Source organism: Tetrao urogallus, assembly GCF_951394365.1.
Source record: "Tetrao urogallus genome assembly, chromosome: 4".
NCBI classification, from domain to species: Eukaryota; Metazoa; Chordata; class Aves; order Galliformes; family Phasianidae; genus Tetrao; species Tetrao urogallus.
Window position 1 is genome coordinate 65,721,138 of NC_136817.1, and position 15,235 is coordinate 65,736,372.

The following is a 15,235-nucleotide window of genomic DNA, read 5'->3' on the forward strand; positions in this document are numbered from 1 at the left end:
TATATAAATATATAGCCCTAAGGGGCTACCTGTTAAAATCCATCACTAATTTATAAGGGTGATGTGTGGATAGATTACTGCTGGAACAGAGGGAATAGGAAATCCTGTTCCTTAGGTTTCAAATGCTTGTGTAAAAGAATACTCAATAAAAGGAAATTCTGAAGTGGAAATGCTTTTAGTCGATGACGTTTGCTCTCTGGCCTTCGTAGTCATGTTCTTTGGACTTTGTATTCAGGATTAGGCTATAAATGTCATGTTGCTGTATAGGTTAATAGTCATTATAGTGTGCTATTTATAAACAGTTATCAAAACCAAATAAATTGTATAATTATTCATTGTTAAATGGGGGAAAAGCATGTTCTGATGCAGTCTTCTGGTCACGACGCTGCACTTGGCAGAATTGGGCCCTACGTCACGTATTAGGAGGTAGCAAGTTTTCTGTAGCTTGAGAACACTTTGCTTCTAGCCTTGTTTTTGTAGTAGACTATTACTGCCATTGCCACTTTTTCTGCTAAATTTGTCATATTGTTGACTAGGTAAATTTGTACTCATGAACAAGGTGTAGATCATGGCAGTTCAATCTTTTTCTAGTGTGCAGATATTTGTATTTATTGCACTGTCCTATAGTAGGGCGAGCAGCCATAAGGCATGCGAAGCTACGTGTAAAATTCTATTCCTGTATTGTGGAGTAAAACACCCAAGCTGACACGGTTGAATTCTGACACACTGGTTGAATGCACTAGCACCATGCACTGCAGAGAAGACCGTCTGTGAGACATCTCCACCTTTTGAATGTGTGTCACCTGGCTTGAGAGACTGAGTTGGACTCTGTCGGATCAGTGACAATGGATGTCCTGAAAGAGACACGAAGAGCAACAAGTCGAGGCACACAAATTTTGAGCCTGAAATGCGTTTGGTTCGTGTGAACAATGCAGATGTGTGACTTTCTGCAAAACTTCTGTTGTATTCACACTGAGTTCCAACCAACCAGGTTACCGAGTGGTAAAACTAACAATAAACAGGTGAGGATATTATTTTCCATGTAGGTTTCCTAGTCTTGGTGACATTGTTTTCCATCTTTTCTTTTGCGTGGAGTTGCTTTGTATTGAAACGTGGTGACATATGGACTAAATGGAAAAAAAACAGTTCCCAGGGAACAGCTCTGTTCTCAGAATCACAGAATGGCAGGTTGGAAAGGACCTCAAGGATCATGAATCTCCAACTCCCTGCCACATGCAGGGCCACCAACCTCCACGTTTAATGCTAGACCAGGCTGCCCAGGGCCCCATCCAACCTGGCCTTGAACACCTCCAGAGACGGGGCATCCTCAGCCTCTCTGGGCAGCTGTTCCAGCACCTCACCACTCTCTGGGTAAAGGACTTCCCCCTGATACCCAACCTAAATCTCCCCTCCCTCAACTTAAAACCATTTCCCCTTGTCCTGCTGTTATCCACCCTTTCACAGAGTCGATTCCCCTCCTGTCTGTAGGCTCCCTTTAGGTACTGAAAGGCTGCAGTGTGGTCACCCTGCAGTCTTTTTTTCTCCAGGCTGAACAAGTCCAGTTTCCTTCAGCCTGTCTTCATAGGGGAGGTGCTGCAGCCCGCTGATCATCTTTGTTGCCCTCCTCTGGACCCAATCCAGCAGCTCCCTTTCTTGCACTGGGGGCTCCAGACCTGGACACAGTACTCCAGATGGGGCCTCACAAGAGCAGAGTAGAGGGGGACAATCACCTCCCTGTCCCTGCTGACCACCCCTCTTCTGATGGAGCCCAGGATACCATTTGTTTTCCGAGCTGCAAGAGCACACTGCTGGCTCATGTTCAGTTTTTAATCCATCAGGACCTCCAGGTCCTTCTCTGCAGGGCTGCTCTCAAGGGCTGCTCCTTCCAGTCCGTAAGGATGCCTGGGATTGCTCTGGCCCAAATGCAAAACCTTGCACTTTACTGTTGCTCTGTCACATTGCTCGTGGTTTGGTGCTGGTGTGAACATAAGCCCATGTTGAAAATGCCTCTGATGCAGTTCTCCGAGTACAAAAATGGCAGATATTAGTTGGCAGTGCATTGGAAAAGTTCTGAATTGAATTTCTAAGTGTGATCCTGTTTTCTAAATAGTTCGCATTATGGACACATAGCTAGTTTACAGTGTTGACTGTTCTTTCCCTAGCTGTGTGCTTGCTGGATAACTGCTTGCAGTTTTGAAGCTCCGCCAACAGATGATGCTCGTTGTCTGAGTACAGAGTGCTTATGTGCATGAGGTGCTGGGTGGTTGTGAGGCACTGCCTGTGCTTTGGTTCCTAGAGCTGCCTTTTGTTTATCTCCTACTGCCTGAATTGTTTCCTTTGCCCAAAGAGTGAATAATAACAGGAGGCTTTCTTATGTCAGATCTGATCAGCAGCCAATGCGTCCATTTTCTGCACTGCAGTTTGGAAACATCCACAGTGTTTTTAAAATCAAATACTTCTGCCTCGTGCTTCTAAAGCATTTTGAAGTACTGCAGTTATCTCTGAGCTTCTGTGCCAAATTTGGATCCCCTTGCACTGCAATGCCTTTTAATGAGAGTGCTGCACAGTAAGTGGAAGGTTCTGTATGTATCCACATCACTGTGACTTCTGCCTGCTGCGCTGGACTTGGAGCTGCAATGAAACTAGCACGTAACCTTTGACTTCAAGTGCTGGTTAAAAGCTACTGGATGTTTTCCTGGTGCTGTGACCGTGGTGTTGCAACAAGCCTGAGTCCTTTGGCTCCTTCAGCCCTGTCGGTGATCTGCTGCTCTGTGAGGTATTTTTGAACAAGGAAAATCTTTTCCTGCAGGGTCTTCAGTGCTGTAAATTGCAGGCAGCAATTGCAGGCTGGTCATTCAGCCATGCCTGCTAAAAATCAGTGTTTCTCTGCTGAAATATTGATTTGAGTCTTCTGTCCATAAGTCAGGTTAATTAACTCGCATAGCAGCTGCAGCAGAAGCTATACATTAGAAGGAATGAGTTAGAGCTTTTGATCCCTGCTAACTTAGATTTCACTCCTCCTGTTGCTTTCATTCTTTGTCGCATTGTACAACACGGCTGTTGCCAAACTTCAGCCTTCAAGTTATTTATTGTTACGTAGGGCCAACTCACTGCATTTAACAGAGCAGTAAGTTTGGGCTTGGTTTTCCTTGCAAGATTAGTTTGCCTACCTCAAAATACTGTTTTCTTCTCTCTGCTTTTCCCTGCAGAGACTGGTGTGTCTCTGGAAATGTTATGCCCTATAAACCATCCCCATTCTTGTGCTCTTCCTTCCAGTGTAGGGAACGGTGATTTCAGAACAGAAGAAAAAGATGAGAGAGCACCAGAGATGATCTATAATGAGTAAAGATGTAATGCAATGTTGGGTTTTTACTCGAAACTTAATGCAAGCCTCAATATTTATGCACAAGAGAAGTGTGGTTTAACAAGATGTGTGAGATAACAGTCTGTTGTTCCTTGCCAGCTGCCTTTGAAGGTTAAACTTTTGCTTTGTCCTCCATGATTTTCAATGTGTGGGTTAACTTAAAGGATAATGCCTTGTTTCCTCCATGCCTGTGTTAATGGCTGGCTGTGCATGAGCTCTGCCTTGATGGTATGCATTTGGGTAGCAGTATCAATAGGTTCCATGGAGAAGCACAGCCTTATCTGCACATTCCAAATACAAAGCCCTGGTAGTCTGGCCAAGTTTGTATTCTGCTTTGCAACTAATGGTTTTTTTCCATGATCCGGTGGGTTACTTTGAATGTAGCTTAGCAGCACAGTGTCAGTGCAAACTGGAATGAGCTCAGCAATGGGCAGGTCGTGCTGACCCTGGGTGTTGAGTAGGTTTTATATGAGATGAATCAGAAGGAAGAAACCTCTTTACAGGAGAGTCATATTTTACTGCCTCTACTGTGTTTCTCAGGTCTCTGTCACTATTTCTTTTCCCTTATTGTACTTTTTGTGTCCAGAATGCTGAAGCAACAGCATGGCATGGTTTCCACAGGGTGCACATCACGTGCCAGCTTTAGCCCCAGAAGAGTGGGCTGAGCTTCAGTGCCTGCTCCCACTGAGCAGTGAATTTTATTCTGTGTTCAGGAGGGAAATTGCACCTGGCAGCATTGTAGTTTTTCCCCAAAATGTTGGATTTCATGTGCAAGTTAAGATTCCTTATAGTGTGTGCTACTTCCAGGTCCTTCACTGCACTCATCTGTGGTGTTGGGATGGCTTTGCCTGCGTCAGTCTCCCTCCAGGACCGGGATCTTGGTGCAGCCCTGCACAGTGGAGCATCTATGTAACATCAGTACCTGCTAATGTCCAAATATGCGTGTTTCACTACTTAGAGTGTTGCTTTGCTGTGCTTTGCCTGCTTTTCCCTACAGAATTGACCTCCAGGGGCTCTCATAGTAGCAGAGCTCTACTGAATATTGCACACATAGATTGTTTTGTTTTAAAGAGCAGCAGAGCATAGAGGAAAGAATACAGAGTAATGCTTCTGCCAGGTTCTCTGTTGAGTGTTAATGCGTTTATCTCAGTGTATGTCACCTACCATGTTGTGCACAGCCAGGTATCTGCAACCAGTGGGGCTAACATCAGTGCGAAGAGCTGCTGCATGAGACATGCCAGCTGTAGAGCTTCATCTTTTCATCTGCTTGAGCTGCTTGCACTTTCTTTTCTGAAGTGCTTTACAGTTAAATGCTACACCTGGTTTTCTGTTTGGGAGGCGTTTTGTATTTCCTTAGTTAGAATTGCTTTTTATTTTCTTGCATCTCAATACCTGTGCGGCTGCATCTGTGCCACGTGAGGCACAAAGATAATTCCTGCACTAGGGTTGCACTTGGTGTGGGAACCGCCTGAGCTGCTGGGAGAGGATTTTTGGGGTAACATTGTTGGAGCATTGCCTGATGAGTTACAGGAGGGTGGCTGCATGTGGTGCACGTGGGGCTGCCTAAAACTGCAATGCGTTGACTGAGAACAGTGAGGAAATGGTGAAGCAGGGATGAGCTTTAGATGTGTTCGTTTACTCTGTCTTTTTTCAGTTTGGTATGATTGGAGCTAAGCTGAAAAACTGCTTCTCTCTCAGCTTCTCTCATCCCCAGCTGTCCTGCTGTCCCCCCCTCTGCAAAAAGCTTCATGTTCTTTGTTTTCCCCAGGCCTTTATCAGCTGTTTGGAGACAACACCGAAACCTTTATCTCCTCCACCTTCATGGTGCAGGGAGTGTTTCTGGACCCATCCTGCATCTCCCTGAGAAAATCAATGCAGAGATTGTCTCAAGGACCATTGGAATCTAAACTGCGGCGTCTGATGCCCTTACACACATGGCTGCCTCAAACCCCCAGGTTTTCACATGGGGTTTTGGCTTCTCTGAGGCCAGAAAGCAAAGAAAGAAAGAAGCATTAGTGAATCTGTCTGGAAACATTGCTTTATTTTATCTCAGGTGTTGACGTGTCACTGTAATGAGGAAATATTTACATCAGGCACAGAGGTGAAAAAATAAACAACTCTTGCTCGCAGTGCCCCAAGTATGCTGAAAGTCCTGCTTAGCCAAAGCAAGTAACAGAGGCTGTTAATTTATTAATACTCAACCAGTTATTCCAGAAAGAAGGGAAGTCCCACTTTGTGCCCAGGTGGAAGTGCTGAGCACAGTGGGTGTGGGGTTAGCAGCAGGATGAAGGGAGCAAAGGAGAAATAAGAAACTTCAGCCTGCAGGAGTGTAAAACTCCCAAAAGTACAGCCCTTATATCCTTGTTTGCTTTCTCAGTGCAGCCCTATGTTATATGAGATGAAACTTTGCTCAGGGCTGGGTTGGATGGGGCCCTGGGCGGCCTGACCCGGTAGTGGCACCCAGCCCATGGCTGGGGTTGGGATGTGATGGTCTGTAAGGTCCCTTCCAACGTGAGCCGTTCTGTGACTCTGTGAAACTTTGAGGGGGCTGCACAGCACCACAAAAAAGGGGGCAGATCAGTCAATATCCTTATTTCTCATCCACTTGTCACCGATGGGTCTTTGCATCAGGACTGACCGCTTTCTTCTGCTGGAACCACAGAGTTCTGCTGGGTCTGAAGGTGGTGTTGGGCCTTTGGAATCCAATGGAAAAGCTCTGGTTCAGTAAGAGCTGTGCTTCAGGGAGGTGCTGGCTCTGTGTGACTCTGCTCCTTTGCTGTCTTTCTGGATTTCTCAGGATAGCATGCTCGAAGAGTAGTAGCTATGTGGCAGATTGCCTTTGGCAGCAGCGGCTCCCAGATGCTGACCAGCAACCGGGCGCTGCAGCTGCTCATATGTGTCGGGTTGGTACACTGGGTTTTGCACCAGGCTTCCCATTTGGAGGTCTAGAGAGGGGAAAAAAGGATTTATTTGGATGTGCAGTGAGCAAGGAGGTAGTTCCCATCCCGCTGCTCAGCTCAAGGTGCAGCCTGGGACCTCCTAGCCAGCTGCAAGCATCGCTGCGTCCCCTTTGCACTCATTCAGCATCTGTATGCTGCTAAGCAGTAGTTAAAATAATGATAAGAAATAGGCTTCCAATAGAATAGAATAGAAATAGGCCTTGTCTCAGTCAGTGGCACCAGAAAGGTGTCCCTCTAAATAAAAGCCCCAATATTCTGCAGTGGCTGCAAACATAGATGTAGGGATCCCTTTTCAGTAAATGCAAGTAGAGAGGTTTTCCCTATTACTAGCAGTGAGCAATTAAATTGTTTATAAAACATATCTCCTTCTTGTCTATGAAACTTGTGGATGTGTAACCAGCAGGCTGGATTTATCAGCTGCAAAGGGCTCCATTTGCAGAGAAGGCTGCAGAGATATGAAACTGCTGTTTGCAGCCTCTCTTTTGCAGCACCTGCATGGTGCTGGTGTAACTGGAGCAGCACTGGGGATTTCCGTGGTCGAGCACTTCTCTGTGACAGCCCTGCACTGGGCTCAGCACCAACCTTGCAAAGTGCAGAAGTGGTTTTCTGCTGAGCAGGCTGGGTGAGACCAGCTGCAGGGAGGTCAGGCTGCAGAAGCAAGGCGCATGCTGCTGCTGGGCAATGGGAGTTCAAAAGTGGTAAACTGCAGCCTGCAACATTATTATTCTGACAGTGTGTTCTTGAAGGCTTGGGATGATGAGAGAGAGGGGAAGGGATGAGCACTGGCTGGTGTGCAGAGGGTTTTGGTTTCTGCTGATGCATCCTGGCTTTGCGTAGTGTCATCAGTGCTCAGGGATTTGAATGATGTAAGGTTCTTTTCTCTGTTTGCTTATCTCTTTTTTTTCCCCTCTCCCCTGCTCAACAATTACACAGTCCCCTCCTATCTACTGCACACTGGGAGAAGAAAGTCCAGGTGCATTTCGGTGTTTCCTGTGCCACCTGCTTGCCTTATGCCCAGTATTAATGCTACAGACTTCAAGACAAAAGCATCCCTCTTGTCACATACTGACCTCTTACACCTGCATCGTCGTCTTCTGGTCTCTAAAATGAAAAGAGCAAACAGTTCAGAGATATGAAGTCACAGGGTAGGAAAGCAGTGCAGCTGCTGTGTAGGGCTGGCATTCCCCAGCAACTCGCTGCCTTCCTGTCTCCTATCAGGCTGAGAGCATGCGAACTGAGCCCATGTGTGGGGGAAGCCATGTGCTGGGCGCTGCTGCAGCTCCTGTTCCCTCAGCACTCGGCTTCAGAGCTGCCATGTCAGGCTGGGGGCACAGGGCTGAGTTCCTTTTTGCTGTCTCCAGCAACTCTGGCACGCTGCTGAAAATCCATTGGCGGCAGTTACTGCTGAAGAAGGTGAATGGCAACGCTCCCACCCGGCGTGGGACCACGTCTGTATCCACATGGCTGCGATCCTTATCTACAAACCAGGAGGGTGTCATGGGCTGAGGTTTTACTCACTGCTACCGCAAACTTACAGTGGGATGCAGAGAGATACTGAGCACTGCCCTTAGCCAATGCATATTAAAGGCAGTGTGCCTGGTCTGAGGATCTAAGGTAGAGTCAATGCAGTTGGGTGCGGTAACATTTCTCTCTTTGTAATTTATTGTCTGGCAGGAGGATGTGATAAGTATTTCTGAAGCTAAATGTGTAGATAAGAAAAATATGGAAAATGATTTTATGAGAGGTCCTTCTGCATTTTCTGTGTCCTGGATATGCAATGGCTGCGTGAGGGCAGGAGGCAGAGAGCCCATTCCCCTGGGGGAGCGGGCTGTGCTCTGTGGTGTGAGGCTGCAGGAACCTCTGCAGGGTGTCAGGGTGCGACTTACTTTGGCAGAGCACGATGGTGACAACCAGAACTACAAGGAGCACGAGGCAGATGCCAGCAAGGGGAGCCCAGATGTAAATCTCACAGTAGAAATTCAGCATGTTCTTGTTGCTTGTTCCTGCAGGAAGAAAGGAGAGGAAAGAGGAAAGGCCCATCTCCCAGCTGTGCTGATGTCCAGCTGTGGCAGAGCCACTGGGAGGTCCTGCAGCACAGAGCTGCGTGGCTCTGAGCGAGGCTGGCGGTAGGTGTATGTGAGGAGAGGACTTCCACAGGGCACAAAGGGGGGGGTGGGGACCAGGCACATCCTCAGGTGACATCCCCAGTTGTGGGCTGATGCTGTTGGCGTTGCGCTGGGGAGCTGAGGGAGGACATGTAGCCAGAAGTCCTCTCGGATTTCCTTCTGGGGCTAAAACCAGTGCTGGCTCAAAATGCTTTCCCTTCTTTTGGTGTTGTCCTGTCATCAAAATTCCTGTGCCTCTTAAGTCACCCCGAGTGGGAAAAGAACTTGGGTTTGGAATCATGAAATCACTGAGGTTTAAAAAGACCACTAAGAAAATCTAGTTCAAGAATGGCCCACTAACCCATGTCCCACAGTGCCACATACGCTCATTTCTTGAATACCTCTGGGAAAGGAGATTTCATCTCTTCCCTGGGCAGCACATGCCATAATGGCTTTAGTTTCATCCCCTCATCAGCATCTCACTGATGAAGCTCAAGATATTTCCCCTCACCCTGCATCCCAAAATGCCTGTAGTCAGCATAGGCCTTTATTTCATTTATCCACAGCTGGGTTACCTGGATCTGAGCTCTGCATGCAGATGTCTTCCTTGGTGATCTGGCTGCTCTGGTTGGTGGCAGCGGGTGTGGTGGGCGCTGATGTTGTTGTGACTAAAAGTAAATTGGATGAATACAGTGAGATAGAATACAAGAGCTTTCTCTCACCCCAGCTGAAACTTGGCCACCACAGGAAGGATTTTCAACAGTGATGCCACAACATGCTGCCAAACCATATGAATTGAGTGCTATGGTCTCCTAATTTCTCAACAGTGCCCCGAGCCTCTGAGGAGGAGCAGTGCGTGTGTGATGAGACGGCTTGGCAAAGAAGCAGGGACATGGGGAGTGTGGGCGATGGGCGGATGGAGAAGGCAGGGGCAGGGGAGGTGGGTGTAAGCGAGGTGGGTGAAGCTGCTGCTGACCTGGGAAGAAGGCGGGTTGTCCAGAGCTGAAGTGCAGCACCTGGTTGATGTTGCTGACGCAGAAATAGGTGCCCTCATCCTGCGTTGTGAAGTTCTTCACCACCAACCGAAAGGAGTTTTCTTGTTTTGACCCCTCAAATTGTGAAGATGTTGTCTTGCTCCCTGGGTAGGTGGTCCGGGAAAGCACGGGAATGTAGATGATGAAGTGAAGTTTCCCATCCTTGTCCTGTCGGACCCAGGAAACACCGCTGTCCTTGTCATAAGGCAGGCACTCCAGCTCCAGCCGCTGTCCCTGCTGGGGGTGCTTCAAATTCCTGTTGAGGAACCTGGCCTCCATCTTGTTCCTCTGTCCCTGGGCACCGGTGCAGCCTGTGGGCAGAAGTCGGCCATGTCCCCTCAGGTGCTGCTCAGGAAGAGCTCCCGGGGCCTTTGGGCAGGGCTCTTCCCAGCCAGCGCAATGCGTGGCAGGCAGGCTGCCGGCTCTCGAGATGGATGCTGCCCTTCAGAGCAGCCCTTCAGCTGCCTTCTCACGGCTGCTGCCAATTTCCCAACTTCTCCAGAGTTTTTTGTTTACTAACAACTACTTAATCCCTCTCTTTCCCCTTCCCCATCCCCTCCAGGAACACCTGTCTGAACAGGCTCTGTTCCTGCTGCTTATCGCACTGCAGTCTCACTGCTCCCACTTCCCTGCGCAGTCACTGAGCAGCCCTGAATTCTGTCCTTCCCGCTTCCATACTCACAGAGCCCCAGGCTGAGCAGGAGGAGCAGTGCAGGAGACCCGGCCATGGTCCTCAGGGCGGTGCAGCGGAGCGCGGGTGATGTTTCTCACTGCACTTTGGAGGCAGCTTATGTAACTTATAGGAGAGGATGTGATGTCATCAGGACCCTCTGCTGTGAAGAGCTGGCATTCAGAAAAGAATGATTTCTGCAGCACTTCAGTTGTTGACCTAGAACTCGAGGTTGTTTATCAGAATAGAGTTGTTTTTGGTGATGCCAAATGGTGTTTGCTATGATTACTTCATTTGAGACTCTGACTGACAATGTTCATGCTTGAAATCAAATCAGCAGCCATAAATTGCTGTCTGAGCCTTTTGGGGCACTCTCATCATGTCCACTTTTGCAGTTCACAAGGAGAAGTCCTGTGCCATTGTTGTGGACTGCAGTTGTATTTTATGCAGTGGATTTTATTTTAATATATCTTATTCTATTGCATTTATCAAATGATCCATGTGTGCTTCTCATTTCAGGGTCCATGCATTGCTGACATGTAGCTGAGTGCTTCAGCTCAGCTGTTCTCCACATTTCTTCTTCATACTTTCTGTGCAGAACCCGCTGTGTGCAGGGCAGGAGGTCTGTGATGTGGTAGCCATCACTACAGCCCCATGTCCCAGACTCATGCAGACTTATTTTCTTCAATTTAAATTTCTGTGTTTTTTTTCTACAACCACAGGGACTTCCTCCCTGCCAAAAAAGCCCAGAAAGGTCCTCAGCACTGAGGGCCCTTGCTGCTGCCTGCAGGTGACCACTCACACACTGGTAAGTGCTGGGCTTCCTGCAGCTTTGCACATACAGCAGTGACAGTTTCCCTGGGCTGCTGTTATTTGTGTCTTCTGTTGTTATTTCCTGGCTCTCTGGTTATTTCTGATGTGTTGTTGTGTTTCTATTTTGCAAATGTGCCCCCTGTTCCTGATGCCAGAATCCTGGCCCCGCTGTCTGATGGAAGTGCTGTTTGGTGAGAAATTGGGCCAAAATTGTCTGGTTATGGCTGGGCTCATTTCATTGGGCCTGTAGGCATTTGGGTGAGTAAGGAAAGCTGCTGTGGAGCCTTCCAAGGTGGGGTAACTGAGGTCAGCCAAGGTGGTTGATCCACTAATCCAAAGTTTTGCTGAGTGCTCACCTGCCGAGCAGCGACCATCAGCAGCACTGATAGTGCAACTGAGAGAGCTGGGAAAGGGAGATGAGCTCTCAGGTTTGGAGATTCTTCCTACCCTTAAAAACAGAGGCATCATCATTTAATATTAGTAATGGCTGTGGTGAAATTGATTTTAAATTATTTATTTTCATTAAACAATTAATCAATGATGTATAGCTGTGGAGAAGATATACAAAATCCTGGAGGGATGGGAGATTGTGACATGTTTTGGACTGGGCTCAGGAGGTCGTGAGTTTGAGATGAATGATCTCGTTCTTTGCAGAGGGGAATTCAGTTGGAAAAGCTGGGAGAGATTTCTCACCAGGGATCCCTGCTCAGACAACCATATATTTTTCAATATAGCTGGGAGTTGACTTCTTTTATTTTAAACATTATTGTTGATTGTAGAATGCTCAGTCCCTGTGCCCCTGTGAGAACTATGAATGAATCCAAAGAACACACTGAGAGCGTTAAGAATTAGATGCATTTAATGAGGAATAGTTCAGCAGTGAGAGGGAGGTTGGTGTGTGGGAGCTGAGTTTTGGGTGTGATTGAGGCATAGGCAGAGAAGGATCAGCCAAACGGCGGCGCTGCATCAGGGCAGCTGTGTGTGCTGCTGGTGGGATCAGTGCGGTGCTGGAGGAGGACGCCTGTGTGCCTTCTGCTGAGCAGCGACGCAGCACTGCTTGCTTACGCTGAGCTTGGTCCTGCAAGCGATCGGCTTGTGGTGAGCGCGTGTGACGCGTGGCTGTGCTGATTGCAGCACTGCTGACCCTTCTTGCTGTTTACATGGGAACATTTGATCTTGTTAGTAATGAGGAAATAAAATCTCCAGTGAAGATTTAACGATTTTGTCTCAAACCACAATCTTTTTTTCTATTGGAAGTTGGAAATGGAAAATGTTGTGACACAACCATACCTAGTTCAGCCTTTTGGGAGAGTCTCTGGAAGGCCCTGTGCTGCTCTGGTGTCTCTAAGCTGCCTTAGAGCAGCTCCATATCCATCTTCCTGAACCGTACCCTTCCCTGTTGTGGCATCTCTATCACTACCTCAGGGTGCATTCAGCTGATAGCAATGTTGAGCCAGGAATTTCAGCAGAAAATCCAGTTTGTGTTCTGGTACTTACACCAGGTTCAGAATGGTATAGGCAATGCAGTTTGGTAGAGGAAGATGTCTGTGTTTACAATTTCTTCTCTGTTAGTGAGGAATGTGATAAATATTTGTGAAGCTAATCCTGAAGTTGAGGAAAATTTGGAAAAGGATTTTAAAGAATGGTTAAAGGAAAATGATTTTGGAAAAGGATTCAAAGAGAGGTTAAGGAGCATCTTTCTGCATTCCTTGTGTCCTGGATGCGCAATGGCTGCATGAGGGCAGTAGGCAGGGAGCCCATTCCCCTGGGGGAGCGGGCTGTGCTCTGTGGTGTGAGGCTGCAGGAACCTCTGCAGATTGCCAGGTGCGACTTACTTTGGCAGTGTGTGATGGTGATGGTGATGGCAGCGAGTAGCAGGAGGCCAATGCCAGCCACTCGAACCCAGAGGAAAACATCACAGATGGACTTCAGTGTGTTTTTGTTGCTTATTCCTGCAGGAAGAAAGAGAGGATAGAGGAAAGGCCCAGCTGCAGACATTTCCCTGTATCTTGATATGCAATCATCATAGACTTTAATTTGGCCTCTTCTGATCAAAGCAGCACTGCTGGCGGAGCCCCTGTGTCCCCACAGCTGGGTTACCTGCATCTGGGCACTGTTGTGAGTTGTCCTTCATGGTGTTCTGGATGCTCTGGGTTGTGGCTGTGTGTGTGGTGGGTGCCGCTGTTGTGACTGGAAGGAGAAAAGGATGAATTCAGCAATACGCAATAAATCTGCCTGGATTTATGACTGATTATGACTGGAAATAAGAAATAACTGAATATAGTGAGGTACAACTAACGAGCTTCCTCCTATCTAGTCCAGGATGCAGCCAGCAGTGGAAGAACTTTTATAGCATCGACTTTGAACAGCTGATGCTTTTACATGCTGCTCAGCCCTGGAAACAGAATGATTTTGGTTCCTAATTTCTAATCAGCCACCTCAGTGTGTGTGAGCTTGTTGTTATCCCTGTATTAAACATATCCTGAGAGTCACGGGGATTACTCAGTATGTTTTTGAGGTGCTGTCAGCATATGGAGGCTGTTGGGACCTAGAGGGCCAGATGCAAGTTGGAAAGGATGTGTCAGCTGCGGACTCTGAAATTCACATCCTTCTGAGGTTCTGATGGTATGGGGAGGAGCTATGGGGCAGTGTGACCATGAGCAGAGCTGGTGGGCAGGGAGCCTCTATGGGGAGGAGCAGTGCGTGTGTGATGAGACGGCTTGGCAAAGAAGCAGGGACATGGGGAGTGTGGGCGATGGGCGGATGGAGAAGGCAGGGGCAGGGGAGGTGGGTGTAAGCGAGGTGGGTGAAGCTGCTGCTGACCTGGGAAGAGGGCGGGTTGTCCAGAGCTGAAGTGCAGCACCGGTTTGATGTTGCTGATGCAGAAATAGGTCCCCTGGTCCTGTGCCTTGAAGTTCTTCACCACCAGCCGAAAGGAATTTTCTTGTTTTGACCCCTCAAATTGTGAAGATGTTGTCTTGCTCCCTGGGTAGCTGGTCCGGGAAAGCACGGAAATGTAGACGATGAAGTGAAGTTTCCCATCCTTGTCCTGTCAGACCCAGGAAACACCGCTGTCCTTGTCATAAGGCAGGCACTCCAGCTCCAGCCGCTGTCCCTCCTGAGGGTGCTTCAAATTCCTGTTGAGGAACCTGGCCTCCATCGTGTTCCTCTGTCCCTGGGCACCGGTGCAGCCTGTGGGTAGAAGTCGGCCATGTCCCCTCAGGTGCTGATCAAGTTAGAGCTCCCAGGGCCTTTGGGCAGGGCTCTTCACCACCGGTGCGGTGCGTGGCAGGCAGGCATCTGGGCTGTGAGGATAAATGTGGTGGAAGGGCCTTGGCGTCCAGCTTGGGTGCTGTGCTGGAATCCCTGAGGACTCAGCCTTGAGAGCGCTGGGCTCTCGAGATGGATGCTGCCCTTCAGAGCAGCCCTTCAGCTGCCTGCTTGGGGCTGCTGCCATTTCCCAGCTTCTTTGCCAGGTGATTCCCCACTAACAGCTGCTACATGCCCCATCTCTCCCCTTTCCCATCCCGTCCAGCATCCATCCCCCCTGCTGCGTAACACCCTGCAGTCTCACTGCTCCCACTTCCCTGCGCAGTCACTGAGCAGCCCTAAATTCCATCCTTCCTGCTTCCATACTCACAGAGCCCCAGGCTGAGCAGGAGGAGCAGTGCAGGAGACCCGGCCATGGTCCTCGGGGCGGTGCAGCGGAGCGCGGGTGATGTTTCTCACTGCACTTTGGAGGCAGCTTATGTAACTTATAGGAGAGGATGTGATGTCATCAGGACCCTCTGCTGTGAAGAGCCATTGTTCAACCTCTCAGATGGAATAGCATGAGAAAAATTTCTGAAGAGCTTCAGTTGTGACCCAAATCTTGCTGCTTGCTTGTTGTTGCAGCATTGTATTTAATGGCGCTTCCGGGATTTTGCTGCAATGTCCTCAGCTGAGATTCAGGCGGACGACGTTCCTCCTTGAGGTCAGATCAGTGGCTGCAGACTGCTGTCTCTCAGACTTTTGGGCTACTCTTTCATCATGTCCAAATCTGCAGAATACAAAGTCCAGTTCTGTGTCGTGAACATGGACTGCAAGTTGTATTTCTTGGCAGATTTTATTTTATGTGTTATTCACTTCTTTTTGCAGATTAAAGAAGACCTGGGTATGTTTTACAGCATCTCTCCACCTGCACTTTTCATCTCCGAGCCCATGCATTGCTGATACGTATCTGGGTACTTCAGCTCTGTTGTTCTCTGCAATTGTTCTTTGTTATTTCTTTGCAGAAGCCACTGTGTGCA

The 15,235-nt window shown here is 48.4% G+C and overlaps 2 protein-coding genes across 2 annotated transcripts; both read right to left on the reverse strand.

Annotated features, from left to right (window-relative positions):
- Positions 1 to 6,254: 6,254 nt before the first annotated feature.
- Positions 6,255 to 10,191, reverse strand: CD8A (CD8 subunit alpha; the record flags this gene model as incomplete). Its single annotated transcript, XM_079534951.1, has 6 exons — positions 6,255 to 6,309; positions 7,395 to 7,425; positions 8,211 to 8,327; positions 9,005 to 9,097; positions 9,406 to 9,774; positions 10,146 to 10,191. 6 exons carry the CDS (start codon positions 10,189 to 10,191, stop codon positions 6,255 to 6,257), a joined length of 711 nt encoding a protein of 236 aa, XP_079391077.1.
- A 2,259-nt stretch (positions 10,192 to 12,450) lies between these two features.
- LOC306945435 (T-cell surface glycoprotein CD8 alpha chain-like) lies at positions 12,451 to 14,632 on the reverse strand (the record flags this gene model as incomplete). The annotated part of the gene is given in 6 exon segments (XM_079534158.1): positions 12,451 to 12,551; positions 12,782 to 12,898; positions 13,047 to 13,136; positions 13,770 to 13,998; positions 14,002 to 14,138; positions 14,587 to 14,632. Coding segments are annotated over 6 exon segments (720 nt in total).
- Between the last annotated feature and the right edge of the window lie 603 nt (positions 14,633 to 15,235).